This window comes from Stylophora pistillata, chromosome 8 (assembly GCF_964205215.1).
Source record: "Stylophora pistillata chromosome 8, jaStyPist1.2, whole genome shotgun sequence".
NCBI lineage: Eukaryota > Metazoa > Cnidaria > Anthozoa > Scleractinia > Pocilloporidae > Stylophora > Stylophora pistillata.
In genome coordinates this window covers 21,145,340-21,173,203 of record NC_142526.1, presented here as the reverse complement: position 1 = coordinate 21,173,203, position 27,864 = coordinate 21,145,340, and the positions used below count along the sequence as shown (strand labels likewise).

The 27,864-nt window shown below is 38.5% G+C and overlaps 4 protein-coding genes and 1 long non-coding RNA gene across 8 annotated transcripts in view; 3 read left to right on the top strand and 2 right to left on the bottom strand.

Annotated features, from left to right (window-relative positions):
* Positions 1–385: 385 nt before the first annotated feature.
* LOC111332214 (uncharacterized) lies at positions 386–23,049 on the bottom strand. 2 transcript variants are annotated; one of them, XM_088730676.1, is made up of 9 exons: positions 22,841–23,049; positions 21,660–21,826; positions 21,326–21,457; positions 20,583–20,693; positions 19,770–19,892; positions 18,663–18,836; positions 17,562–17,699; positions 16,841–16,877; positions 386–813 (listed from the first exon to the last, which is right to left on the bottom strand). In XM_088730676.1, the coding sequence occupies exons 1-8, from the start codon at positions 22,893–22,895 to the stop codon at positions 16,842–16,844; spliced, it is 936 nt and encodes a 311-aa protein (XP_088586802.1). In that variant the 5' UTR covers positions 22,896–23,049; the 3' UTR covers positions 386–813; position 16,841. The 2 variants fall into 2 exon arrangements, with proteins under 2 accessions (XP_088586802.1, XP_088586801.1); XM_088730675.1 differs by lacking the exon at positions 386–813 and adding an exon at positions 7,116–7,857.
* On the top strand, positions 2,449–6,541 carry LOC111332213 (uncharacterized). Its single transcript, XM_022937509.2, has 3 exons — positions 2,449–3,560; positions 3,635–3,868; positions 4,706–6,541. Exons 1-3 carry the CDS (start codon positions 2,876–2,878, stop codon positions 4,942–4,944), a joined length of 1,158 nt encoding a protein of 385 aa, XP_022793244.2. The 5' UTR covers positions 2,449–2,875; the 3' UTR covers positions 4,945–6,541.
* Positions 7,133–10,603, top strand: LOC111332212 (uncharacterized). The gene is made up of 3 exons (XM_022937508.2): positions 7,133–7,844; positions 7,928–8,161; positions 8,845–10,603. Exons 1-3 carry the CDS (start codon positions 7,133–7,135, stop codon positions 9,090–9,092), a joined length of 1,194 nt encoding a protein of 397 aa, XP_022793243.2. The 3' UTR covers positions 9,093–10,603.
* On the top strand, positions 22,499–27,510 carry LOC111332235 (centrosomal protein of 19 kDa). Of its 2 annotated transcripts, none has more exons than XM_088730678.1 (4): positions 22,499–22,570; positions 23,763–23,814; positions 24,918–24,993; positions 26,951–27,510. In XM_088730678.1, the coding sequence occupies exons 2-4, from the start codon at positions 23,783–23,785 to the stop codon at positions 27,230–27,232; spliced, it is 390 nt and encodes a 129-aa protein (XP_088586804.1). In that variant the 5' UTR covers positions 22,499–22,570; positions 23,763–23,782; the 3' UTR covers positions 27,233–27,510. The 2 variants fall into 2 exon arrangements, with proteins under 2 accessions (XP_088586804.1, XP_088586803.1); XM_088730677.1 differs by lacking the exon at positions 22,499–22,570 and adding an exon at positions 23,286–23,472.
* The window catches only part of LOC111332236 (uncharacterized), a 31,909-nt gene continuing 29,033 nt past the window's right edge, over positions 24,989–27,864 (bottom strand). For both annotated transcript variants that reach the window (XR_015990775.1, XR_015990776.1), the window contains one exon: positions 24,989–27,479. This is a non-coding gene — a long non-coding RNA (uncharacterized LOC111332236). The remainder of the gene's footprint in view (positions 27,480–27,864) is intronic.

The window sequence follows — 27,864 nt, the reverse complement described above, 5'->3', positions numbered from 1 at the left end:
ATCTTTATCGACATACGCATTTGATTTAGTTTGATTACAGCTACCATTTTACTTTACTTTACTTTAACAGGGAAGCGTAATAACCTGTTACAGTTTTCTCAGCTACGGCCCTCATCAAATAATCCCAACCCATCCCACCCCAGGGGAGAACATTCATTGCACAGTAATCTCGTGCGTGGGAAATTGACGTCTCCTACCCCTAACCCTGCAGGAGACGGGACCTCCATTTATTCGTCCCTATCCGAGAAGACTAGAATATGTAATCATTTCTTCATGTTATAGAAAGGTAGCAAATTCTTCTCAATTATTTTAAGACCTTGAGTGTTGGTCCGGCCGGGGTTCGAACCATCGACGTTCCGCACAACAGTCGAGTGCTCTATCCATTGAGCTAACTGGGAGGCGGTTAAACTCACTAGTCTTTTTGTCTGTGTTGTCTGTGTTGTCTGTGTTGAGGCTGGCTGCTAGAAGTGTGGACACACTCTCTACCCTTTTGTTGCGGCAATATACATTAACAAGTTAGGTTATATTTTGGAGCGAACCTCATATGTTACTTTATATAGTTTATATAGAGATTATCTTCCACCTCAATCATCATCCGTATAATCGTATGCAAGATTTTGTTCATCAGCGATCAAACCAAAAGAATCTACTAAAAAGTAAGCAGAGTTCAGTGGACTGTGGTTGCGATTTACATTAATTATTTGTTATCTACCATACGGCTTAGAGACAGTTTTTATGTATTGTATATTTTCGAGCCCGGGGCTTTAGTTTTCCTTAACTCACGCTAAACCCGTTCCTCAACTGCTGAAAGACCTGAAAGATAAGTGAAGAGAGATGGGCAGTGAAGGAGGCAATCAGACAAGTGCTTTACTGCCCGTTGAAGTAGATTTTTCTTCGCGTGTCATACATGTTGTTCATTTGTTTTCTATAGTAGTGTTAGTATGTCAAAAATTTTTAGAAATTCGCCTGATCTCAGACGGGTATACCTAATTTAAATTTAGCATGTTGCACTCTCAGACCAATGTTAAGGTTCACACGACAGAGTTACGTCAGCGGGTATGCGGTCAAGAACGCGGGCTCAAGTGTCCTAGGTCTAAACTTGAGCGAAATTAGCGGAAAATAATAAGGGCTGACCTTTAAAACCGAGGAACTCTGATTTCGTCGAAGGCACTTTCCTATTTCCAAAGGTTTAAAGGAGAAAATTAATTTTTGAAAATTTTTAGGGTGTGTACCAAATTTTTGGAGGTTGTTCTGTAAAAGAAAAGCGGCAAAGAAAACGACGCCTCGAAGCAACAGAATAGGAAATCAACCATGCGAACGACTCAAAATCCGTGTTTCAGCGGCAAAACCCAGCGCATGCGTATACGTTATTCAGCTCTGTCGGTTCACACCATTTACCTTTGCTAAACAAGGATATTAATGTTTGAAATATTTGTCATCTTTATCCGTAAATGATCTAGCTCGTCAGCAGAAGGAGTATACCCCTACACTATCATGTACAAAATAGTCTTTTACGGAGTTCCTGTACTACATAAAGCTATTTAGTAACCCAAGGAATATTTTGACCTTTTACGTTTCTACGGTTTTATGCTGTTTTCTAAAGAAAACTTCCCTAACGCACTGAATATTCCAAAAGAAAAAGTTAAAAAAAAAAAATTCTGACACGACATTTAAAAAATTAAACTTGAAAACTATCTCTAAAAATTGCGACGCGGCATTAAAAACGAATTTGACGCTGGCAGTAAATACGAAAATATAAAAATTCAAATCTTTTTTTATCTGCAACGGTGTATCAAATGTAATTTCTTCGCTTTTAGATTGTCACGTTTCGAAACTCAACCTGAAATTTGTTTAATTTGAAATTCTACGTCACGCTTTTAAGAATCAAACGTCAATAGATTCGAAGGGTTTCCTTAGACTGTTCTCTCAAAATTTCGATCTCCAAGTTTTTAAAAATTACCAAAGCATCTGAGTATCTGAGTGTAATCAACACAACCGACTGAAAGGAAAGCAATATCGCTGAAACAATTTTAAGTGATCAATAAATTAATACCAATAAAGCAAAATGTCCTATAGAAAAAAATTATTGACCGTAACGCATATTTTAAAAGTAATCAAAAAACATATCGCTGGTTATTTGTGAATATCCAGGTTCTGCGTCACATGGAAGAAAAGAACGTCTCTATAAATGTGATCGATCTAATCAATCTTTAAGTCTATAAATGACAAAGAAAGCATCCGTTTTCTGTGCCTTTAGTTCCGTTGCTAAAAATCTGCGTTTTGATTCAAGGCGGAAGTTGTGAGAACTCCGCTTGCTTATGCAAATAAACGCAAGGAAAAAACTAAGACGTCCAAGGGTCAGGACTCTTAAATTAGCACTTACTAATGAGCTCTGACACGCCAAGATTACGTCCAAATCATACGACGGTTTTGACGGGGAATCGGATCACAATTGTTACTGAATCGCTAAAAAGTAAACAAAACGCAGAAAAATAGAGGAAACCTCTTTGTTCTACGTGCAATATTGAATATCCGTGTTTATTGTTACGACGCAGTGAAAAAGTGGAGTATGTTTCGTTTTAATATTGTGATGGATTATTTTTGACAGGATTTGCGAGTAAAACTGAAAGCGGGTCAAATCGTCGGATATGGATTACACTATAAAATCAAAATACAAAAAAGGGTGTCATTATCTTCCTTTCCCGAAATAAAACATCTTAGAAACTGAAAGAAAAATCACGTGAAAAAGGCGAGATGATCGAAGCAGGTATAGAATAAATAAAATACGGCAGATCACAATAGCGGTCGTACTTAAAGAGTTCGAACGTCTCGTCTTTCGGCTTATTATTTTGCTAAGGATATCTTGAAATTGGCTATGATAAATTACTTCATGGCTGCTGTAAACACTCAGGAAGAAGGAACTACAAAAGATGTAGAAGCTGCGGTAAGCGAAGGAGGAAGTGGACAGAAGAGAGAAAACCAATCGCCAAGCGGCCTTGATCTCTCGAAACTAGGCAAAAGTCTTAAAAGGACATTCAACCCAGTGATTCAAGACAATTCCATAACTCTTAGAAACGTCGTCGTCGCTGCTTCGACCTACGGTCTGGAAAGACTTTTGAACGCGGGAGTATTCCACTGTCCTGACAACGGCTATCGAAAGTATGGATTCGCGTTCTTATTCGGCCCTGTTTTTATCCTGTTCTGCGTAAACCTCTTGGTCATCGGCGAGGTATGGAAGCTGTCGTCCCGGATGCACGTGAAGCGTTACAGAAGACGAGGTGAATTAAAAGCTAGGGTTTTACCGAGCATCTTAAAAGCCTGTGTCGGACCGGCGGTGTGGTTGATTGTTGCCTTTCTGGAAGAGGACTATTATTTATGCGCCACGATTGGGCCACATCCACGGAAAGATAAGGACATTTTGGACCGGAAGCAGAAGGAGGACGAGTGTAAGAGCCAATCACATTTATTGGCATGGGTCATATTAGTCACGCTTGTTGCTCTTGGAACTGTGATGATAATCTGGAAGCGTTGTTACCTTAAAGACAATCTTCTCATGGAAAGTAAGTTGCTCCTATGTAAACTGAATGACAGGCTCTATTTTCAAGACAACTGATATAGTTCGTTCTCTTCTTAGATCTCTTTTCTTATGAAAGAAGAGAGGCGCTGAGCGCGGAGAAGACGTTTACAGAGCGTATGACCGCGGAGAAGGTGTTTGAAGAACGCATGGGAGGTCCTGGCAAGGATGCTGACCTCGAAGATGGTCCAAAAGTGGCTAAATACGGCAAAAAAGGTTACGAAAAAGTTACTTATTATAAAGATGGAATTCCCGAAGCGATAGGAAGGAAAACAGTGGAGAAAATGTTTGAAGGTGAGGGAATAATCTACTTTTAAACAAAATGCCTTAAATTGCTTGTTTTTCCCGAGAGGCATAGCTGGCTAACTTGCTATTAAAGCTATTTGAAGTGACTAGCAGGGAAAACCAAATTGTGTTGGCATACTTTCCCGTTTGATATCTCTGAAGCTGAAAGTAGCAGTCACCTTTTTTACTTCATTTATTTTAAAACCCTCTGTTCTTGTCTGACGAACCAAATTATCTCCCAGTATACCCGAACCTAAAGGTGGTTCAAATTGCTTTCCGAATTTTCAAAGATAAAATCTTTACTGAATGGAGTTCAAGAGTTACTGAGGATGTTATAATGAAGACACGCACAGGAGGTTAAGCCCTGGTCACTGGTCACCATAACAACATAATTGGCAAACAAGTACATGGCTAAATTTTTCTTGCGGTCTAGATTAAAGGTGTATGGGTTGCATTTTGTAAGAAGGCTTCTTAAAAAAGTAAAAATTTTGAGGTTTTTGCCACCTTAGTTATATTTTTTAATTTTTGACAAATAATGTGGTCCTTTTTGTCATTAAGTTGTACATATGAGTCATTAACTTTTACGAAGATTAAAGTGGCTTGAGCCATATACGTAGATTTCTTTTAAAACTTTGCTGAAAGGTGTCACTTAACATTACGGTGAAGTTAAAAATCACAGTAGGACTCCTTTTTCACACCGGAAGGTAGATCTGAGAAGACTGAAAACCTGTTTTTGTATGGCACACACGAATACTACAACGTTGCTATTGCTCTTCAATAGACCATGAATGGTTTCACTGTTGCACAAACGTTTGTTGACAACTTGTCATTTGTCACTTCTCTCAGATTACGAATGGAAAAGCAGCAGCGAATGGCACTACGTACAGCCTTACGAAGCCTTTAAGGAGAAGTACCCTCGCATCTCCACAGGGAGTCCCCATGATCCTTGGGTAGTGGTACAGGGAAATGTTCGAGACTCAAAAACCCAAAAGAAAAGCCGTGGCTTAAATTGTTTCTCGACCAGTTCAGTAGATGGAGTCACACCAACTTCTCAAAGAGGGGATGTTCAGGAAACAGAGTTGTAAATATTACTTCACAGATAGATTCATCTAACTGGTCTCCACTTATTAACATATTACGAATTTACATCGAATTGTTTTAAAGTTTTTCCACTACTTTTACAGTAATTTATTTATTTTTTCCGTCAAAAAAAAGAAACAAAACCCAAAATTTCCATCGGAAAGTAAAAAACAACCACTTCAGTTGCAATGTAAATAGGAAAATTGTATATTCAAACAAATGATAATTCAAAAAATGACTCCGAAAAATCTGAAACTAGGCGGAAAATGCGCCCAAACTGAAACACCCAAATTTTCTTGTTGCTTCTTTCTTAATGTAAAAGCTGAAAAAGGTTTACTTGGCTGACGAGCTAAGATCAAAAGATGGTAGAGGCTAATATTAATCGATAAATGAGCACCCTTCTCGTTCACCTTCCAGGGTGAATTAAGTTATACCCAATCTTACCTGCAGCAGATACGATTTTTCGGATAAATTTGAACGCTTTCAGGTGTGGGAGTTCTACGAGAAAATTTCACTGTTGGTTTCTTCTTAACCTCAAGTTGGGGGAACAGTATGACATTGTATGGCCTTGCTATTAGGTTTTGGTACAAGTAGAAAAACATGTCTCGTATTTTATGAAGGAAGTTCCTTAGATATAGATAGCTAACGACAAAGTAGTTCCAATAAGTATCGTATTGAATGAAGATAACGTGCATATCTGTAAGTAGTTTTTTTACAGACTATGTTCAATCCGTAAGCTATGCTTTAATCTTCTACTTTAATATTCAGTAAAATTAGAAGTGTTTCAAAAATTCTTCATAAAATGCAAATTTCTCGTAGCCCGCACGTTTGTATAAGTGTATAACCTGTCTTACCCTAGATATTTTTTCTCTGTTTAAGTGTTTAGTTAATCTTTACTCACTCTTCTTTTCTCTAACAAAAAGCCGTACCTAACGCTATCCCTGCTATGAGTTCCTGTTTCTTACTGCTCTTGATTCTTCTTTGTTTACTTTATGTCAAACAGAATTAACTCCAGATGGGAATATCACGGTTCCGGTTTTTCGGCTTTCAAGTTGTGTACCAAATCAGTTTACGATAATTTTGCTTTTTTCATTTCACCATTTACCGTCTTTTGTATTAATAGCCCGATGATAATCACTCTCAATTTTTTTTTTTTTCATCTCGTTAAACGAATGGTTCGGTTTTTTGGAGACCGTCAACTGTAAAAGACCTTGAACTAATGCTCTCTCGCTGATAGTTGTTTCGTGACGAATTTTAAACTCTAGTGTAGAATATTTGTAAAAAAGTTGAATTTGAGAAGAGCCTGTAGTATTTTATTCACTCGAATTATTTATGAAGCAAACCAAAATTTTACTTTGTAAACCGCTTTGGCTAGTGTTCTGAAGAAGTTTACGCCGAGGCTCAAAAAAGTTATGGTAGCCGTACTCGAAAAGTTCCAAGTCTTATTACTTTTGGACTCAACAGGCATTTCAAAATAAGGGAATTGACATTATCCAAAGACAAAGAATTTTCCGAGGCGAACAAAGTATTTTTAGCAAAGTGTGTTGATTTAAAACGGCGAAATAAAAGTCTCTTCTTTCACAGAGGTGACAAAAAGCGCTCGATATGTGTGCAAATAAGGTGTGTCTTCTTGCAACTTTTTTTTTTTGCGAAATGTTCAAGACAACAATTATTGAATTCGGTTTTCGCATGATATTGTGAATTATCGAAACCTCGTGTCTGCGTTTTCTATCTCAGCCTTCGGCTTCAGCAGATAACTCAGTCCTCGGTGTTGATAATCAGCCACAATATCATGCTTAACCTCATCCAATAATTGCATAATATCAAATAATTTTAGATTGGGCACAGTAAGATCATCAAAAATTCTTCACCCTCCTGAAAAGGAAGAAATTCAAATGAACTTTTAAAAATTTAAAAGATTGGTGAGTAAAACTGAAAGGTCAAATCGTCGGATATGGTTTACATATTAAGATCAACTGACAAAGGGGTACATTATCGTTTAATCCCTTAAGTAAAGCTTCGTAGAAACTGAAAGCCGGAAAAATCACGTGAAAAATGCTTGAGGATCGAAGCGGATATATATGATACGAAATACGCCAGATAACAATATCGGTCGGATTTAAAGGGTTTGAACGTTATCAACTCAGTATTTTGCTAAGGAAATCTCAAGATTGGCTACGATAAAATCAATTTATGGCTGCTGTAAACACTCTGGAAGAAGGCAAACTAGAAACTTCAAAGGATGTAGAAGCTGGAGGAGGCGAAGGAGGAAGTAAACAGAAGAAAGAAAACCTTCCACAGAATGGCAAAGGTCCTCTGCATTTTTTAAAGAGAAAATTGAAGTTCGAAAGTCTTAAAAGGACATTCAACCCAGTGCTTCAAGACAATTCCATAACTCTTAGAAACGTCTTCGTCGCTGCTTCGACCTACGGTCTGGAAAGACTTTTGAACGCAGGAGTATTCCACTGTCCTGACAACGGCTATCGAAAGTATGGATTCGCGTTCTTATTCGGCCCTGTTTTTATCCTGTTCTGCGTAAATCTCTTGGTCATCGGCGATGTATGGAAACTGTCGTCCCGGATGTACGTGAAGCGTTACAGGAGACGAGGTGAATTAAAAGCTAGAGTTTTACCGAGCATCTTAAAAGCCTGTGTCGGACCGGCGGTGTGGTTGATTGTTGCCTTTCTGGAAGAGGACTATTATTTATGCGCCACGATTGGGCCACATCCACGGAAAGAAATGATGCAACATGAAAAGGACGTTTTGGACCGGAAGCGGATGGTGGACGAGTGTAAGAGCCAATCACATTTATTGGCATGGGTCATATTAGTCACGCTTGTTGCTCTTGGAACTGTGATGATAATCTGCAGGCGTTATTACCTTAAAGACAATCTTCTCATGGAAAGTAAGTTGCCCCACTGTAAAAAAAAAAAAAAATTGACAGGTTCTATTTTCAAGACAACTGATGCAGTTAATTTTCTTTTTCAGATCTTTATTTTTTTGAAAGAAGAGAGGCGCTAAGCGCACAGAAGACGTTTAAAGAATGTATGAACGCGGGGAAGCCGTTTACAGAACGAATGGGAGGTCCTGGTAAAGAGCCTGACCTCGACAATGATCCGAGAGTGAATAAACACGGCAAAAAAGATCATGAAAAAGTTACCCTTTATGAAGATGGAATTCCCGAAACAATAGGAAGGAAAACAGTAGAGGAAATGTTTGAAGGTAAGGGAACAGTGATCTTGAACGAATGCCTGATTTGTAAAATTGCGGGTCTCCCTTTTTTTCACGAGAGGCATAGCTGGCTAATTTGTTGTTAAAGCTATTCGGAGTGACTAGCAAGGAAAACCACAACCAACAATTCCGTTTGACTTCTCTGAAGCTAAAAGTACCATTCACTCCTCTTAATACTTTATTGAAGGTCTTCATCTTTATTCATTTTAAAGCTCTCTGGGCATGCCCTTCTCGGTAAACAAAATCTTGTCACAGAGACAAATACCGTGGTATTAAAAAACTATTTATGTCAGACGAACAAAATTATCTCCTGGTGTAACCTGGATTAAAGATGGTTCAAAATGCTTTTCGAATTTCGAAACATAAAATCTTTAATGAAGAGTAAAGTCTTTTTTTTATTATTATTATTCCGTTTGTTTCCTGAGAAATATTGTTTTAAAAAATTCTTAAATATTGTTTCATAGGTTGTTATCATTTTTTCTATGACAAAAAAAAAGGGGTTCCCTCTTTATCATTAAATAGTACATACGGGTCAGAGCCACCCTTACAGCTATAAGAATTAAGGTGGCTCTGCGCCGTATGTACAGAGCTTTTTTTTAAACTTCTAGAAAGTTGAAATCGCATAGCAATTTGACTGGAGTTGTTGATAACTTGTAATTTGTCACTTTTGTCAGGTTACAGAGTTGACGAATGGAAAAGCGTCGATAAATGGCACTACATCATGCCGTACGAAGCCTTTAAGGAAAAGTACCCTCGTATTTCCACAGGGAGTCCACTTGATCCTTGGGTAGTGGTACAGGGAAATGCTTGCGACTCAAAAACTCAGAAGAAAAGCCGTGGCTCAAATTGTTCCTCGACCGATTCAGTAGATAGAGTCAAACCAGCTTCCCAAAGAGGCGATGTTCAGGAAGCGAAAGAGTGAATATTGCTAAACAGACGGATTCATCCAACTGCTCTCCACTTATTAACTTCTTAAGAGTTTATATCGTTTCTTTTTTTTCAGTTACTTCATCTTTTTTACGATAACTTCGTTTTTACCATTGAAAGAACAAAAACCAAAATTTCCATTGGAAAATAAAAAAAAGGACCACTTCAAATAGTTGAAATGTAAATAGAAAAATGGTCTATTCCACCAAATGATTTTTCAGAACGTCCATAATTCACCACTGAAAAGTCTGCATCTGAGCGGAAAATGCGCTCAAAGAAGCGAAGCGCTCTATTTCTTGTTATTTGTTTCTTGATGACAAAGCGGAAAAAGATTTACTTGGCCGACAAGTCAAGATCAAAAAATGGTAAAAGCTAATCGACTAAGTGCATCCTTTCGTTCGCCTTCTAAGGTCTATCAAGTTATACCCAATTTTATCTGAGAGTTCTTCGTGCGAATTTCAACGTTGGATGTGTTTTTAATTTTCCTCAAGTTGGGAGCACAATATGACACTGTGGCACTGTTATTTGGATTTGCTACAGGTACAAAAACATATCTCGTATTTAATAAAGGTAGTTCCTTAGACATAAATTGAGTAATGAATAAAGATTACACGTATATGTGTTGGCATTTTTAACAGACTTTGTGCAATCTTTAAGTTATGCTTTAATCAGCTACTTCAGGCAAGGATTCTATGCAGTGCTGCTTTCTATCACCTACACAATATTAGACGTATAAGGAAACACCTTTCAATGGACTCAGCTGCGACTCTTATTCACTCCTTTATTAGTAGCCGAATAGACTACTGTAATAATCTATTATACGGTGTGCCCAAGTGCCATTTTGTCAAACTGCAGAGAGTTCAGAACGCAGCCGCCAGACTTGTTGTTATGCAGGGCAAATTTTGCCACATAACACCGGTGCTCCGTCAGCTGCATTGGCTTCCTGTCTCATTTCGTATTAATAAGGTTCTACTTTTAACTTTCAAAGCCATTCGCAAATCCGCACCGTCCTATATCAATGATCTTGTCAAAATTAAGCCTTTAAATTCAAGATATGGACTGCGTTCTAATGACGGAATAGTGCTATTTTACCCGAATTTTAAAACTTTAAAAACCCTAGGCGACCGTGCTTTCGTTGCTTCGGCGCCGAAACTCTGGAATTATTTACCTTCGGAAATCAGAATGGCTAAATCTGTCGACACTTTTAAAAAACTCTTAAAGACACATTTTTTTAGTAAGGCTTTTTATTCTTAGTTAGCTTTTAATATTTTATACTACACATCATGTAACTGGCATCTATTACAAAGCATTGTTGTCATGATGTAATTAGTATTTATTTCATGCATTGTTGTATGATGTAATTAGTATTTATTCCATGCATTGTTGTAATGCGCAGTTGATCATCCCGTCATGGAAACGGCGCAATATAAATCCACAATTTTATTTATTATTATTTTTATTCAGTGAAATCTTGAAAAGTTCAATAAAAACGGCAAATTTCTCGCGGCCCGCCTTGCATAATTGTATCACCTGTGTCACCGCAGATTTTGTTTCTGTGTTTAAAGAGTTTGGTTCCTCTTTACTCTATTCTTTCTTTCACTGTCAAAAGACCTCACCTAAAGCTACCCTGTAATGAGTTCCTGTTTTCTTAACGCTCTTAATTCTTCTAGAGACAAATAGTTCCCGAGTTGCCGGAATTATCCACGGATTGGAATGTGTTCCGGTTTTAAAACGTGCCCTAAATCAACTAACTATGCCTAAATCAACTCGCGACGATTTTCCTATTCGGTTAATTTACTTTTTCACTCTCTCTGAAATTTACGACCATAATCACCCCTTTCATCACAGAACACCAATGTTTTTTTTTAGTTTTGTTTCACAAATGGTTCGTTTGTTAAGAGAGTAAGGAACTCGGCGTGTGGCTCCTACTTGTCACTGCGCGATGAAGGGAGACACTTACTAATCTTTTAAGCACGTATGAAACACTCAGTTGGTGTTTCTCATAATAAAAGTATGTTACTTTGGTTTGTCAATCTACGTCGTAAAATTCATACGTGAACCTGAATTGTTAAGATTCTTTATTTTCTTAGATACACACTCGTTATCTGTTTACCATTCCTTAAATGCAGGCTAAACATGCATCAAACTATAGAACTCAGTCACTGAGCTTGTGGTATATTTATGAAGATTTATGGAATTAAACAAAATTCTTTTATACCCTTTCCTACAAAGGAACGGTTACCATTACGAAAAGATAAATCATCACACAGAACTTTTCGTCTTTGAAATTCACAGCCAAAATCACCCCTTTCACGACTAAAGGCTTCTTTTTCTGATTTCAAACAAATGGTTCGTTTGTCAAGAGGGCGAGACACTTAGCAATTCGTGTTCTGAGTTTTGTAACAATTAATTGTAATGCTTCGAAACACAGTATCTGTTTACTTAAATTGACCTGAAAACGCACGCAACATTTTCCTAGTTCCTGGCGGTTCTACCACGCACAAATTGATATTTTCTATATTAAAATGTGTACGAATAATGCACTCAATGTGCTTCATTTTAAGAAACCATCGCGATGACTTTCAAATTATAAGGCGCGAATGTTCACTGAATTCCATGTATAAACACACCCTTATATGGCCTTAATAAATGACGACCTCGCCATGCGGTTCACCGTGATCGGAATTCTTTGCTATGACTATAGCTATGCGTCCCTTTTGGGTTACCGTAGCGTGTAGCGCCAAGAGGATTCCTGTTATCTCGACCTTCCGTTTGTGCATTAACCGAAGACCGCCATTGTTATGTCTACTGTCTGCCGTTTGGTGTATGGCCACTTCGAAAGACCGATTTGCGTCGGAGCGTGAAATAATGATGATATTGTTACTTGGACGAAAAAAGGTGATGGCAACCGAGTCAGGACCCACGCCATACCGTCGGAGTTGACATCTATCTTCACCGAACTCGCGAAGAATTCTCTTTTCTGATTCATGGCATTTATCCAAAACGAAAACATGGCGATTGTTTCCGCTAACGATGTCTTGCGCATCCTGTAGAATCCTTTCTCCAAACTGACAGATGAAAGTACCATTAGCCTCATAGACCTCATAGACTTCCACCCTAGCGTGTAGCTTTTTATCTTTTTCTCCCTCTAAAACGAGCAGTTCACTCTTGTCAGAGTATTGGTTCACGGCCAGTTTGAGTCCTCTGGATTTGCTTCTTAGAGGAAAACTACCATAGTGGTTGCCTTCGTTATTATTATATAGGAACACTTGATAACTTTGTTCCCTGTTGCCTCGTTCAGGATCTTGCTCCTTGGTCACCAGCAAATACACTTTACCTTGCTTGTCCGTGGCCACATCCATTGCATGGCAACCAGTCGGTACTGTTAGAGATTTGACAAATTTTCCATCGCTGCTGAACAAAACCGTTGCGTTGTCATCTACCACCAAATACTGACCTTGTGGATTTGAAGTCACACTGCAGGGAAACGTAAGCTTGTGGGTGTTTTTGTCACTCTTGTGGCCAAACGACAGCATCACCGAGCAGGAATTCTTTAGAAACTTGTCCAACCTAGGATCACGCAGTGGATCAAATTCCTCTGCGTTGGACTCGTTGTTTTTGTTTGAAATACGTGGCCAGATAAAGAGTTCTTGAAAAACGCTGTATCCACCGAAAATTTGAGCAATGTCGAAAACGATGCGATTCAGATTACAGACAGACCAAATGACTTCCGCACGTTCCGGTTTGGATGCTGCCGCCTTCTCCCATGGCGAACCAGTCAAAGCTTGGCGGAATTCTCTGTAAATCCTTGGCAAGGAATTCATCTTTTCTAGGTAGCCCTTACAAAACGATATCGCCCTCGCCCTCGCCCTCGCTGGATCGGTGTCAGCATGTTCCAGCAGTGTAGCCATAATCTTAACATAGTAAGCTAGAATTGTCTCCTTTGAGTCCAGTTTTAGATTTCCAAGAGCTTCCCCGGCTTTCAGGCGTGCATTAGTAAACCTCTGTTTGGTTACATCGCTCATTTTAACCTTGGCTGCATAGGTGGTTTGCACCGCACTACCATCCAATTCGTCCAATCTCATCCTTTTCTGCGGTGGTTCAGCAGGTATTTGTACATCGCTCATTTCAACGGTGGCTTCACGGTAGATGGTTTGTACCTCACTGTTATCCAATTTGTCCCTTCTCATTCTTTCCGGCGGTAATTTCTCATCGAAAGACATGGATGTGAGTCCTTCAATGTACAAGTCAAAGCTTGTTATAAGAGGGGCTACTCTCGCTGCCTTCAGTTCTGACTTGATTTCATCAAGCTCACCGGAAATTAAGCTACAAATAGTTTGGTCGATTGCATCTCCAGAATCTTGCAGCTTTTCCAATGCGCGTTTTTTACCTTTCTTGAAAAGCCACATAGCAGTGGATTTAAAAACGACCATTACCACTGAATCAACCATGTCGACCCAGTGAACAAGAACTTACTTACGTGGCTTAATCGTGGAAGGCCTTGGATGAAAATGAGCAACGGTAAAACACGGTCGCAAAGAAAACACTAGGGGTAATACATAACAAAAGACCACTTAAAAATTCACACGAGTGTGGAACAATCTGATATTGGGTTAAGAGATGAATGACAGGAGATCTCAGAATGAATAGCTAGTTGCCATGGAGAACGGGAACAAACTAACCGGTGTGAAACAAAATAATCTTGGACAATCCAAATGATTTCGTTTATTGATGTGAGAAAACAAACTAAAACAGGTTCAGGAGACTTCGTCTGACGGTTTTTTTTTTTTTTTTAAACCAAAGGAAACTTTTATCCGTATAAATCTCACCATACACTCAAAGACACCAAAAGTTTCGTGATCAACGCGGAGGAAACATGAAACAGTAACGAAGAAATTTGACCATTGACTCGGGTATCCGTACTTCCATTGAACAAATTATTTACTCTACGCAATAAACTCCTTTGCTTGGGCTGAAAAACAACCGACTAGAAAACAATTACTTCTTGAAAGGCCTTTAAATCGCCGCACGCATCTAGGTGACTAGCCAAGAATTTCGTTTTATTTTACTCCTTTCGTCTTCTTTTTTATTTATTTGTTTATTTTTATTTAGTGAAATGAGTTAATACGAGACATCACAGTTCGTCTCTACATCTAAGAAATTTGCAATATCTCTGGAAAGGTAAATCAAAATACCTAATTCCGTCAAAAATTAAAACGAAGCGCACAGTATGTGGTTGCTGGTGTCTTCGCAATAACGTGGAAATAAGTGCGCCGATAAGTCAATATCAAAAGACGGTGATAGCTAATCGACCAAGCTGAAGAATAACTTCCTGTTTCGTGTTTGTTTACCGAGAAGAAAAGGTCTCGTTTTGCATTAATGGTCATTAATGATTTCTACATCGGAATGTGTTCCGGTTTTTCTACGTTTCAAAACGTGCACCAAATCAGCTCGCAATAATTTTCCTTCTTTGATATCACGCCTCACCGTCTTTTGCATTTACAGTCATAGTCACTCCTTTTATGAGTGAGAACCAAATATTTGTTCCTTTCGTTAAAAGAATGGTTCGTTTTTTAGGAGTCTGCACACTGCAGGATACCTTGAACTGGTGTTCTCTTGCTGATACTTGTCGGGGAACGATAGTTTCCTATCTAAAACTAACACAATAATAGCTTAGCTCCTAGCGTGGACCACCGACTTAAACATACTGCAAGAAAGTGCAAAGTGTAATACTTAACAAAATGCCGATTAAAAAATTCACGCGAGTATTGAACAATTTGATATTGGGCCACATGGGAAATGACATCAATCCAACGAGGGGTCTTGAAGTGGATAGCTACTTGCTGCGGAGAACTGGCTGTGTATTCTGGCCGCCGATTTCGATAGCTAAGTAACAAATTTGACTTAGTTGCGTTTACTATCGATATATCATAGATTCTATTGTTTCCTGAAACAAGAATGATTTTATATCTTTTCAGAAAACGGAACGCTTACCATTACAAATGAAAATATATCATCAAACACAACTTTTTGCCTTTGTAATTGAACTTCATAATTACCCTTTACATGACTGAAAACTATTTACGAATTTTTTTTTTTTGACAAGAGAGCTGAAGACTTTTGTTCCTACGTCCAAAATTTACAAAATCTCTGGAAAGGTAATAAAAAAATTTCCAACTCAAAAATGAAAACGAAGCACTCAGTAATGCGGAAAAAAGTGCGCTTACAAGTCAATATTAAAAGACACTAGTAGCTAATCGACCAAGCGCAACCTCACGTGCACTTGATCGTCGTTCAACTGAATTTACCAGCTAGTGGTGCGATTTTCCGTCAAATTGAAATGTTTTTTTTAAACACGAGAGTCTTATGGTAATCATCAAAATCATTTAAATGTCAATGAAAGCTGGTTTTTAGATTAACGTGACCTGTAGGGTACATTAGGACGTGAGCTTCAGTTTAATTGAGTTTTGCTACAGGCACAAACACATCATCATGATCGCAAACCAACACGTCGTGCGACAACAAAGCAATTCAGCACAGGATTGCATAGAATGTCTGTAACAAATCTGTTAGTTTTTTTAACAGTACTTGTTGAATTTGTCATCTTCTAATCTTTATCTTCAATAAAATTGTAATCATCAAAAAGTTCAATAACAATGCAAATTTCTCGGGTGGCCTTTATGTTTGTATAATTTTCCTATTTGTGTTATCGCATTTTTAGTCAGCGTGGAGGGTTTATTTCCTGTTCGTGGTCAACGCCTATCTCTCCTCTTTGTTTTACTGATAAAAGACCCTTCCTCGAACAATCCCTGGAATAACTTCCTCTTTTCTTACTTCTTTTGATTTGTGTTTGTTGACTGACTTAGAAAAAAAGGCCTCATTTTGCATTAATGGTCATTAATGATTTCTAGATTTCTAGATCGGAATGCGTTCCGGTTTTCTACAATATTTTATGGCACATGTCTGGCCGGGAATCAAATATAATGTTGAATATTCGTAAATAAAGTTAAATTTGAGGAGGGACAATAGCATGTTATTCACTTGTGTTATTTATGACATTTATTGAGTTGAACATAATTTTATGTTCACTTGTCACGCAATGAAGCTATCACACTAAGATATGTCTAGCTGCACATTAGAGTTCATAAAACTCCAGCCAGATATGTTAAATGTAATGGAGAACCTTGTTTCCTAACTAAAAGTAACACAATAGTGGCTTTGCTGCAAGAGGAGACCATTCGTGATAAACGAGGAGCAAACATGAAACAGGATGGAAATAGTTTGACCCTCGACCCCGCTGAACCATTCACTCAACTACACGGAAAAATATCTTTTGTCGGCTGAAACACCTGCCCATTAAAAAATTCAAAACATTGCTGCTGGAGAGGCGTTTAAAAGACCTCAGCTGAAATTTTAAAGTGTTTCCCGCCTTTGTCTTTCAGATATCTATTTGTACACTTCCTTTTCACCCTTATCTCTAGAACAAACCTGAAATTGCTCAGTTTGTTACTTCTCTTGTAGATTTTAGTACTACTTACAACTTGTTCACAATAACAAGGGAAGAGGAATCAGCACACATGACTACCAAATTATTTTTTTTCCAACAAAGAGAACGAATAACCTCAATTCGTCGTTTAATCAGTTAATAAGGATTACAGAAACCTTCTGTTTGAATGTCCTGTTTTGCCTAGGTGCTATCTTGGAAAGTGATTTAATATTTGTAATTGGGCACAGTAAGATCACCTTATGTCCTCTTGCGTTTCAAAAATTCTTCACCTTCCTGAAATGGAAGAAATTCATATAAACTTTAAACCCTTTAACTCCTACAAATGATTAACATAGAACTTCTCCCTGTTATATCCATACATTGTTCAGCAAACAGGTAATGAGAATATATCCTTGTCACACAGTGCCACCTTGGATTACGTGGCGCACTAAAACGAAGCTGGACGGGGGAAATTTGTTACATTGTAATGTTTTGACTCAAACTTATCCGGAAAAAGTTGTTACCTTGATCTAACACCAGATTCTCGTAACTAAAAAACAATGAGATGTGTAGCAGCAAGAGGGGAGGGTTAACAATAAGATCTAAGGATTTGTTCTCCCAGTTCCGCTTTCGTTTTTTCATTTGCATTTTTAGTTATTTTGTAATGTATTCAGCCCGGCCATTATAAAGATAACTCGTTGAAAGGGGAGAAACTAAAATCTGGCGAAATCGGCGCGGTAAAGGTTTATTGCAAGCACGTTCTCTCTCTCTCTCTCGTTCTCTTTCTCTCTCTCTCTCTCTCTCGTTCTCTCTCTCGCTCTCTCTCTCTCTCCCTCTCTCCCTCTCTCTCTCTCTCTCTCTCTCTCTCTCTCTCTCTCTCTCTCTCTCTCTCTCTCTCTGTCTTTTAATTCTAGCTTTAGCTGCGTCACTTTTCGTCCCAAAGAATGCTTGTAGTTCGCCTTTTTAATAAGAAATTACCGCTTTCGTGACATCCATAGTCCCAGCTCTCTTCAGGGGAGGTTTGGTCGTCCCAGACTCTCGCTCGGCTTCACGAAGAACTGCTGTTTGGGACCGTGATTCAGCGCGTCCCTCTTCGCCCACAAATTGTTCGCCGATCTAAAATATAATAAAGAAGCTAAGTCACGTTTCATGAGTCATCGACGGATATTCTGACCTTTGTAGTTAGTATGATTGTTTGTGCGCGTTTTAAGGGATTCAATTCAATCAGAAATTTGTTTGCTAAGATACCCCCTTTGATAGTCGTTTTTGGAAAGACAGAGTCTATTTAAAACTAACTCCTTGTCTTCTTAATGTAGATAGGTGTCTCCAGATAAGGGCTTATGCAGGTGGGTGGGTAGATCAATAGGAAGGAAGGCGAGGTTGAAGTGTGGCACCAGTGTTTTTAATATACACTATAGTATGACAATGAATGGCGTTAAAGGCGCGCTCAGATTGGCTACTTAAACTCCGAATATACTTTGCTATTTTTCTCCGAGCAACTCGCACGGGATTTGCACCCGAAAATATTGTAATCGTTGTATGAATAAATGAGTAAAATTGATTAAAACAGCTATTCAACTCAGCGTCCTTGTCGCTTAGCTTCGCGGCTCGGTAAATATCCACCACTTCTGTAAATAGCCTTATTAAATATTCTTCGCTTCCTAAGAATAAGACTTCCTATGGATGATATCAATTAATTAAATGTCTAAAAGAGTATACTGTCCATCTTTTATTCATATTCTATTATTTATTAAGGTCGATCAATTGCTTAGCGGTATTCCTCACCTTGGCTGTCTCTTTCATGGTCGAGTCACGCACAAGTGAAGGAACGCCCCCATTATCATTTATTATTTATTATTTATTTATTTATTATCTTTTATTCATATTCTATTATTTATTAAGGTCGATCAATTGCTCAGCGGTATTCCTCACCTTGGCTGTCTCTTTCATGGTCGAGTCACGCACAAGTGAAGGAACGCCCCCATTATCATTTATTATTTATTATTTATTTATTTATTATCTTTTATTCATATTCTATTATTTATTAAGGTCGATCAATTGCTTAGCGGTATTCCTCACCTTGGCTGTCTCTTTCATGGTCGAGTCACGCACAAGTGAAGGAACGCCCCCATTATCATTTTCGTCATCCCGGACTCCCGTATCGTCGTCATCCTCATCGTGATTACCGCTGGATATCTCGTCACCTTTTTCCTCTAACATGGCCCCGGATCGTCGTATGAATTCCTCTCCTTCCTGTTCAACAGTAAACAGATTTTTATTTGATAAAGACTTACCTTCTGCGCAAAGTGTTAAGAAGTGGCAGCGTTGCCTTCACAAGTTTCCTTTCGCAGTCTAAATGGTTGCTATGTCACTCTTTTTTTCACGAAAGGCTTCCTTATCCAAAACCTGACACCTCAGAATTGTCACAAAATAAAAACTTTAATTTTCAAGGAAAGATTTCACATTTGACAAAAGGAGAGACAGAGGCGATAAGTTCAACAAGAGCACAATATTTTCAAATCACGGTTAGACAGTGACGTATTTGATCTTAGAGTGGCTCAGGATTTAAAGAATCAGGCGGAAATCGATCGATCGAAGTGATCTCCCGGCTGAGAGTAAACTTAAAAAAGACCGTAACCGGTGGCGATGACTGAAGTTTCGACAAACTAAGCGACAGTAGAACAGTTACAAAAGTCTACAAGTACAAGTGCAAGTGTTCAAAAATTTGCTCACTGACACTAACAACAACTAACTATACTTAGACACAGTGTTATCGAATGTCAGTTCCAGATTGAACCATACAATGAATCAGATCCCATCCTCGCCAAAAATTCATAGGAGGGCCTTTCTCCTTCCCCTAAACATCACCAGAGTTTCCTGCGGCATCTACCATCGACTAAAGCCCAACACTTTCGCAGGCGGGATGATAGATCGACCACACACGGATGGGTAAGTCAAGGGCGTAGCCAGGATTTTTTAAAGGAGGGGCTCACAATGTGTCACGCGTAATAGGGGGTACTCACAAGATTGTCATGTCGACCTCACGCCGTGTTTTACTCAATATGACAAAAAAGGCTTACAAAGGGGAAGACAAGGGTGCTCCGAGACCCCCCTCTGGCTACGCCCTCATCATGGATCAGTCATTAAAAATTGCCCATAATTATTCCAGTCAGAACGAGGGCTCACCTTAACTGTTACATCGATTGTTGAGTCTCGTTGTAGCTTGGGACGAGATGGTGTGTCTACTGAATCTTCTTCTGGCTCATTTTCTTTTATTCCCCCTGTCCGTTTTAAAAACTCCTCACCTTCCTTAACACGATATCAGAGGGACAAAAGACTACTAAAGCCAAAGTCACAGACAAATTATGTTGGTAATCAAGATTACATTAAGTGATAGAGCTACAGGTTAATGATAGAAAACCATAGCAGTTAAGATCTGTTACTTATCAATTCGTTCTTTGCATTGCGTTTTAATCCTCTTTATCTTCACGAAACTCCTGTAAAAGAGGCCTTTTCCACCCAAAAGCTTGTCTGAATCGCCCTGCTTAAAGCTCAATGATGCGTTTTGTGATTCCCAGTCCCAGAGACCAAAGTCCCATCATCTCTTCCCCCCCCCCCCCCCGACATTAAAAAAATAGGTAAATTCCAATTCTCCTTTTACTAAAATAAATAACACGGTAAGAACTGCGCTGTACTTAAGGTCGAGAGGTTCGATTTTGAGACCTGGTCGGGTAACAGTGGGTTGTTCGGTAAGACAGGAGTCTAAATGGGTCCTGGTGAACTGTAAGGGAAGTCTGACGAAATGCTTGAGAGTAACCTGTGAGGGAATTGCTTATTATCCAGAAGGGAGTAGCAAAAACCTTAGTCGCTTCATGCCAGGGACACTTCGATACGCTTCGACCAAATGAGTCACTTGGTTCAATTGCTGACTCGATCAACATTTTTACATCTTTCCTTTAAGCTGAAGGTAGTTTTACAGTGATTCAATAAGGGAGTTACCTTAACGGTGAGGTCAATAGTGGAGTCACGCTGAAGCTTGGGAACATGGCTTTTAAACCTAACGGTCTTCTTCTTTTCGTCTTCCATTCTTGATAAGAATTCAGCACCTTCCTGGAAAAAATTATGATATATGCTCGTTTAGAAACCATAGTACAGTTAACGACCCTACACGTCTTCAAAGATGCGAGCTAAAGTCTCATTTAACGGTGGGAAGCTTTCCTTGCTAGGCGCAATTCTTCATGACAAATCGTATATAAGCTTCTTTTACAAAATAACTTCTTACCAACGTGCAGTTGAAAACTCGTTGGGTAAATTTTCCGTAATCTCCTTCGCTCCTTTTCCTTTACATGACATGTCACGCACCCTTCTCGTCTCAAAATAGAAGTTAGTTTCATGAATTTCCAGAGAACAGCGGAGGGTGACTCAATTTTCCTTAAACTCCGCGCAAGTTTTCCTACGGCAGTTAACTTGAGTCACATTTCAGTCAAGTTTACATATGATTGCGGGATGCAACGTTTGTTCGTGACGTCAAGCCCCGATAACGGTGTGTCACGCGCCAACCAACCACAAAAAACTTTCGAATTGGCTGAGTAACAAAAACTTAACATCATCACATTTCCTGCCATTTATTATCGAAACTTATAAGGGTGAACGTTATTTCCTTCACTTTCCCTCATATTCAAGCTCTTATCGTTGTAACGCTTCTTGCTTTAGTTGTCACACGATTCATTCAGGAAACATACCTTTGCCGTGACTTCCATAGTCGAGGCGCGTTTCACCTTTGGGGTCTCTTGCTCTTCTTCTAATGGACTGGACAGGGACCCATCGGGAGAGTCTGAAGTGTATCCTTCTCTCTGGAGAAATTCTGCTCCTTCCTAAAACATTAAAAAAAAAAAAAAAAAAAAAAAAAAAGACTTACCAGCCGCAAACTAAATTTCTAGATTTTTGTTTCAACTGGCAAGATACTTCTAGGGATACTTTTGAACACACGTATAAATTTTTTTGATCTTCCTTCCCCTACCGCTTTCATCATCAGTCCTAAGAAAGCGAGCGTCGAGCACATCTCTGTGTTTTTACCTTAGCTGTCTCAGCCATTGTTGATTGTCTCTTGAGCCGTATCGGAGTAGTTTCACTGTCATTACCCAGGTCCGCTTGCTTTTTATGATCATTAACTTGAATACCATGTTCAAACTCTGCTAGTGGACTTTCAATGCCATGCCTTTCCAAGAACTCGACGCCCTCCTAACAACGAAGAAAAATAAACGAATAATTTTAAGATTGAGCTAACGATGTAGTGGCAAAAGGTTATACAGGGGTTTGACGCGTGATTTATCCCAAAATTTATTCGTGATGGGTGAATTTTAAAGACGGCTAAGACAAGGTGAGGTGACATTTGAAGTTATCACTCTTAAATTCGTCACGCGTGAAATAGAGGTTTTGCACAGCAGCCATGTTGGATGTCAGGAACAATAGATTATTTTACCCATGGGAAAAAAAAATCTTTCTTATGCAAAATATTTTCATTGTTCCTGCCATCCAAAATGTCTGCTGTGCAAAACCTCTATACTGGTTAAATTGCACGTGACGCGTAAATTTTCCAAAATTTGTGCGCGAAACGGGATCAGGAACCTCCTTTGCTCCCTCATTGTTGCATATTCACTCTTTAAAAGAACGAAACGACCTGATATTATCCATACTTGCAATTATTTGGTCGATTACTTCTGCTCCTAAGAATCAACGCACGAATACGCAAACGAAACGAAGCCTATTACAAGCTGGCGCACAACAGCTGCAGTGACAAGCTCACAATCGACAGTTTCTCTCTACTCTGTCTCGGACCCAGGCCTTAACCTATGCTCCTTCCCCTTCCCTCCTCCCGATTAGAAAAATAAAATAAAATAAATAAAAGCCAGTTCGCACACACGATCGCTGAAGTCTATTCTCAGTGACCACAGGGACTAACGACTACGAGGTCACAGCGTGTACGAGTACGTAAGTCTACTCTAATGTAGATTTTTATCGGCATCGGGGAAGTATACTAGAGCTTGACTATCGCGAACGCTGATTTCAATAAGAGTAACATGCTTCGGCAACGTAAAAACCTGGTCTGTCGTGAAAGCAAACGCGTGAAAAAAACACGCGTCAAAGTAAGTTTCATAGTCGAAGCTTGCAACAGGTCTTCACAGATCTGCTACATAAAACAGTTTTTCAAAATCGATCAGATTTCGTGGATTCGAAACAAGATTTTTCACCCATCTCAGCTGTTTGCTGCATCGTGCCAGCGCGCGAAAATTTTGGTCTCTTTGAAGCCATTCTTCCGAAATGCAACAAACTCCTTTGAATCTTGCTCACAACAATATTGCGTGACAGGAATTCTGGGTCTGAAAGATCGAACCAGCCTGACGCCAGCAAATTAATGTGTTGTTGAAATCTACGGTCGTTACCTTGGCAAAGTATTTCTTATGTCTATAGCATGCAAGCTTACAAATACATAGTCTTTTTTTTATTGCTGATCAAAGAAATTGCGTTGGTTTTGCGGAATTCTTGCCTGAACTTGTCTTGTTTATTTCTGACCGGAAGTTTCCCAGACAACCCCTCGAACAAAAATCGAGTACGCGCCTGCATTCAAGGGCAATGGACAGACGAATAGCTCAAAATTGCATGCGCGATCTCAGGTTGTTTTACATGTCTGCTGATTTATAATTCGCTGGCTCGGTTGTGCCAAAACGGCAAAGACAGCAGAGACATAAGCGACAACCAAGAGACAAACAAAAGAAATGTGAAGGGGTTCAGATGAGTTAATATAAGTTTGAGATGTTCGCACCTCGCAAATGCGGTGTTAAGTTCGACCCTCCAACACTGGTACTTTACTATGAAGTCAAACTTTCAGGTGTGTAGACTTAAAATGATTACGTGCAACCCACCATCAAAGGCGCGGGGTTGGTTTACTGGTAACTCTACACTGAAGAAACTGATTTTAAAAACAACATTAGCTGTCAAGGACACTTACATCAAGAGCTACAGCTGTATTGACGGTTCTCAGTCAGAAATCACCTGTGATATGAAATTGTGATGGGAATTCACATAGCATACCGACGACTCACCGTTGTTTTATTGCTTTAAAAGTTTGTACATGTTGTTGCAAGTGATGTTTGTAAGCTTAATTTTTTTTCGCTCTAGGAAAAATACGCAAAAGATCGATGCCATTAAGAAAATTAGGTAAAGACTCTAGGTAAGTGTCTAAAGTAGACTTTGGAACCTCTCCATTCAACTTAAGCTGTATTTTGCACAGACATCACACTAAAGATCTTTGGTATATGTACATGTAACAACCTTTTTTTTTTTAAAGAATGAATGCAAACTAAGCTTATCAGGTTTACTTTGCAATTAAAAACGAAATTTAAGATAAAGTCTGCACTCAAACAAAGTGGCCCATCTATTGAAGCTTATCCCAGTTTTTGTAGCATGAAACAAACAGGAGTGCTGCTACCTCCTCTTCTTGAATGGGACGTTTGTCCACAGTAGGTTACCCTCCCCCCCCCCCCCAGTATTTTGATAGGCTTTCCTGACAGTTTGCTGTGCCCAGTTATAACTCCTATCCTGATGCAGAGAGGAATAATGACAGTGAAGGGTCTTGGTGAAGAACACAACTCAATAACCTTGGCTTGGTCTTGGACCCAGACCTTTCAAATGGGAGTCAAGCTCGTTTACTTTAAGGCCACAACATATTCCACAAACAGTCTATAATAACAAATTTTTACTCCTAAATGGAAAAAGCACGGTGATTAACTGATGATATCATACAGCATTGGGTGCACACTCTAAGGTGCACTCCTTTACTGCGCCAACTATTAGGCTTCCTTGAAAAATACTACACAGAAAAATACCACACAACTTCCAAAATATATATATCTTATTAACCAAGCGCGAGGGCCGTACTGGGAGAATATCGGCCCGAGGTCTTGACAGTACGGACCGAGCACAGCAAGGTCTGTGCAAAAAAGACCGAGGGCTGATATTCTTCCAATACGGTCCCGAGCAAGCTTGGTTAATAAGAGATTTATTATACGACTGAAGTGCAAAGGGACACAAGAGCGGTGTCATTCGGGACAGTGCCCGGTCCAATACTTGAGAGAATATTGACCGGCAATAGAGCATTTTGATTGGTTGATTTTAGTTATTGGCCCTCTGACTGCCCGAGTCGTGTAACAATTATGGGTTATTGACCAAGCGTGAGGTCAAGATGGCTGATTAAAATATTTACAAAGTACAAAGTTGAATTTAAAGTGTATACAAAATACTCATGGAAAAAAACAAAAACTGTTCTTTTGGCAGTATATCAGAAGTGGTGAAGGATTTGAAGGAAAGCTCAAAACATGCTAAATACCTTGAAAACATCTCAGCCACACAGGTAGAACATTTTATTTACCTTAGATTCACTTATGGAATTCATTTAACAATAATAATAATAATATTTATTCTCTCAAGATAAAAGTACATATCTCAAGGTACAATATTAAAAATAGTCATGCAAAAAATATGCAAAAGATAATCTAAGAATCATTAAATATAACTAGACAAATAATAATCTAAATATTATATTTAAAAACTAGCCTATTTACAAACAATAATAAAGGCTGATAGTTTCTAAAGAAACTGTTTGGGGCTGCGTCGGTGGGGGTAACAAAATAATTTGAACATATCAACAAAATTGAAATTGTAAATTGGCCACCGTTATGATTATAAAAGCTGACGTTTCGAGTGTTAGCCCTTCGTCAGAACGAAGGGCTAACTCTATTTACAAACACATTCTTAAACCTATCTGAATTTATTCCAGGATAATGGACAGTTCTGTTGCTGAGGTTTTATTTTGTCTCTTTTTTCTTCGGAATAATTTTGCTTAGCGGGCAATGGGGGTCAGTGGAGCGTGCCTTGACGAGCTTCCTATCTGCCTTTTGTAATAGGTCTCGAATGTCTATTCTCTTTGATATATATTTCTGTTTAAAACACCTATCTAGGAAATTTTGTATGACCGTGAGGTCTGAATCTACCGCACCATAAACGGACACACCATAAGTGAAATTCAGTAGGACTAGGATGCTACATAGGTGGTCAACTTTGCTTTGGCTGAAACCTTCCTTCCATAAAGATCTTAATATAAATAGACACTTATTCATCTTCATCAGCTTAACTCATATCACTGTACTTACAATTTCCCTGAAATGTGACACCTAAAATGGACAGCTCCGTGCATTGTGGAATGTTGTTAACTGGCACTAAGTTATGACTAAAACCTTTCTTACGAAAAATAAGCTCCTTACATTTCAACGGGTTACGCATCATGCTATTGTCCTTTGACCAAGTTAAAAACCGATCAACTGAATCTGTACGACTGGCCATTACTCCAAACAGGAATGATGAGGGTTGAATCATCAGCGTATTTAAAATCCTTTAAAACCTCAGAGTGGAGGTGCGGACCACAGCAACCAATCAAGAGGAGTTGGAAAAGCTCTGTGAAGGCCCTATGTGCCATGAGGCATGAAAAGGATTGATGATGATGATGAAACCCTCACAGTGACCATTATCTAATTTCTTGTTGCAGCCATTCACTCAAATCATCAGCCAGAATTAAGGAAATGATCCCTTATTGCTTTGTTTTTTTAAACAATTTCTTCATGTCAGTACCAAAGGAAATATGTAGACAAGAGTAAAGAGAATGTGGAGAATACTGCTGTTAGGGTTTAAAGGATTGGGAATTAAATTTGATAGATTTTTATAATTTGGTTTCATTGTGTTCATTTATTGTAATTGATCATTATCATTGGTTTGTCATTGCAGCCATATTGTCATTGGTCTTTCATTGCCATGTTATTGTTGGTTTGTCATTGGTGTGTTGTTGCTATGTTATCATTGGTTTGTCATTGCCATGTTATCATTGGTTTGTTATTGGTGTGTTATTGCCATGGTATCATTGGTTTGTCATTGCCATGTTATCATTGGTTGCTCATTGCCATGTTTCTTCATTTCAAATTGAGTTACAAACTTGACATACGTGTACATGACCCACTTCACCATACTAGTCAATGGAAAAAATTTGTGAGCATTTAATATACATAAAATGGAGAGCATTATGTACATGTATGCAATGTTATGTTATCATCATAATCATGTGTTATGGGTTGTGTTGTGTTTTGTTAGACTATACTCTGTCTTGTTGTGTCATGTCACCTTTTGTATTCTCAAATTATGACCTCAGTGTCTTCTACTTTTATTTTGGTGTGGAGTCAAATCTTGTCTCCAAATTTCATCTTATGTCAGGTTATGTGATAATAATGGGATTATTGAAATATTTATTTTTAATTTTTCAGTTGGAGAATCTGCTTACAAGAATCCAGAACAACATGGATGGGATTGATACTTTGCCATTTTTAAAACCATCAACTCAAAACAATGACCACAATGAGGATCTGAATAAACTGGATGACTTTGAGCTTGATAAGAGAAAAGCTGACATGGATAAAGATTTTGAAAAAAACAGGCTTAGACCTGGAGACAATGGCTTTGTATATGATAAAGAGGTGGACTTTACTGGAGGAAAAATAGAGTCAGGATGGGATGATGAAGATGAATATTCTGATCCAGATTTCTAAATTATTGTTTTGGAAATTATATACAATTTTAATTATTCTTGAATTTTAAGGGGATCTCCCACTTTATCAGAGAGTGCATTTTCCACAATAATTGCATATTCCTTGATGAATGTTATATTTATAATAATTGCACTGCAACAGGTATGCAAAGTTCATCGGAAATTTGACACTTTGAATGAAAAAAGCACTGTAATTTTTTTAAAAAATGCTGGTTACATAAAGATGTCCCCTCCATTAAACATGTTCCCTGCAAGAAAAGAGAAGACGGAAAAACAAAACACTTGTCAGTAATTGTTTAGGATGATTTTTAGTTCTATTTTTTTTTGTGTGGTATTTCATCAATGCATAGTGCCATTCACTAGAATGATTGAAGTACTTAAAGGAAACTAAAATTACTCACTCACTTACTTGCTCACATACTTGCTTGCCCACCAATTTACTTGTTTACTTTCAATGACACTTTTCCCCTTGAATGCCACCATAATTTTTCAAGGATATTTTCTCATTTTCCATCCACAAAAAGGATAAGAATCATACCCTTAAGTATAAAAGAGGTCAATTTTTCTCTTTTGCCCTTTTAAGAGTCTAATTAATTTCTTTTGTAATCGTTACGGTGGCTAATTAATTTCTGA

Bases quoted from the DNA above. Each gene is read 5' to 3' on its own strand.
- LOC111332213 (XM_022937509.2), top strand. From the start codon at position 2,876: ATGATAAATTACTTCATGGCTGCTGTAAACACTCAGGAAGAAGGAACT. The intron at 3,561-3,634 runs GTAAGTTGCTCC...TTCTCTTCTTAG, and splicing joins AGACAATCTTCTCATGGAAA to ATCTCTTTTCTTATGAAAGA. The intron at 3,869-4,705 runs GTGAGGGAATAA...CACTTCTCTCAG, and splicing joins AGTGGAGAAAATGTTTGAAG to ATTACGAATGGAAAAGCAGC.
- LOC111332212 (XM_022937508.2), top strand. From the start codon at position 7,133: ATGGCTGCTGTAAACACTCTGGAAGAAGGCAAACTAGAAACTTCAAAG. The intron at 7,845-7,927 runs GTAAGTTGCCCC...TTTCTTTTTCAG, and splicing joins AGACAATCTTCTCATGGAAA to ATCTTTATTTTTTTGAAAGA. The intron at 8,162-8,844 runs GTAAGGGAACAG...CACTTTTGTCAG, and splicing joins AGTAGAGGAAATGTTTGAAG to GTTACAGAGTTGACGAATGG.
- LOC111332214 (XM_088730676.1), bottom strand. From the start codon at position 22,895: ATGGCTTCAAAGAGACCAAAATTTTCGCGCGCTGGCACGATGCAGCAA. The intron at 20,694-21,325 runs GTATGTTTCCTG...AATTTTTTCCAG, and splicing joins CTATGGAAGTCACGGCAAAG to GAAGGTGCTGAATTCTTATC. The intron at 16,878-17,561 runs GTAATTTCTTAT...CTTCCATTTCAG, and splicing joins CTATGGATGTCACGAAAGCG to GAAGGTGAAGAATTTTTGAA.
- LOC111332235 (XM_088730677.1), top strand. From the start codon at position 23,397: ATGTTCGCACCTCGCAAATGCGGTGTTAAGTTCGACCCTCCAACACTG. The intron at 23,473-23,762 runs GTGTGTAGACTT...TTTTCGCTCTAG, and splicing joins CTATGAAGTCAAACTTTCAG to GAAAAATACGCAAAAGATCG. The intron at 24,994-26,950 runs GTAGAACATTTT...TTAATTTTTCAG, and splicing joins AAAACATCTCAGCCACACAG to TTGGAGAATCTGCTTACAAG.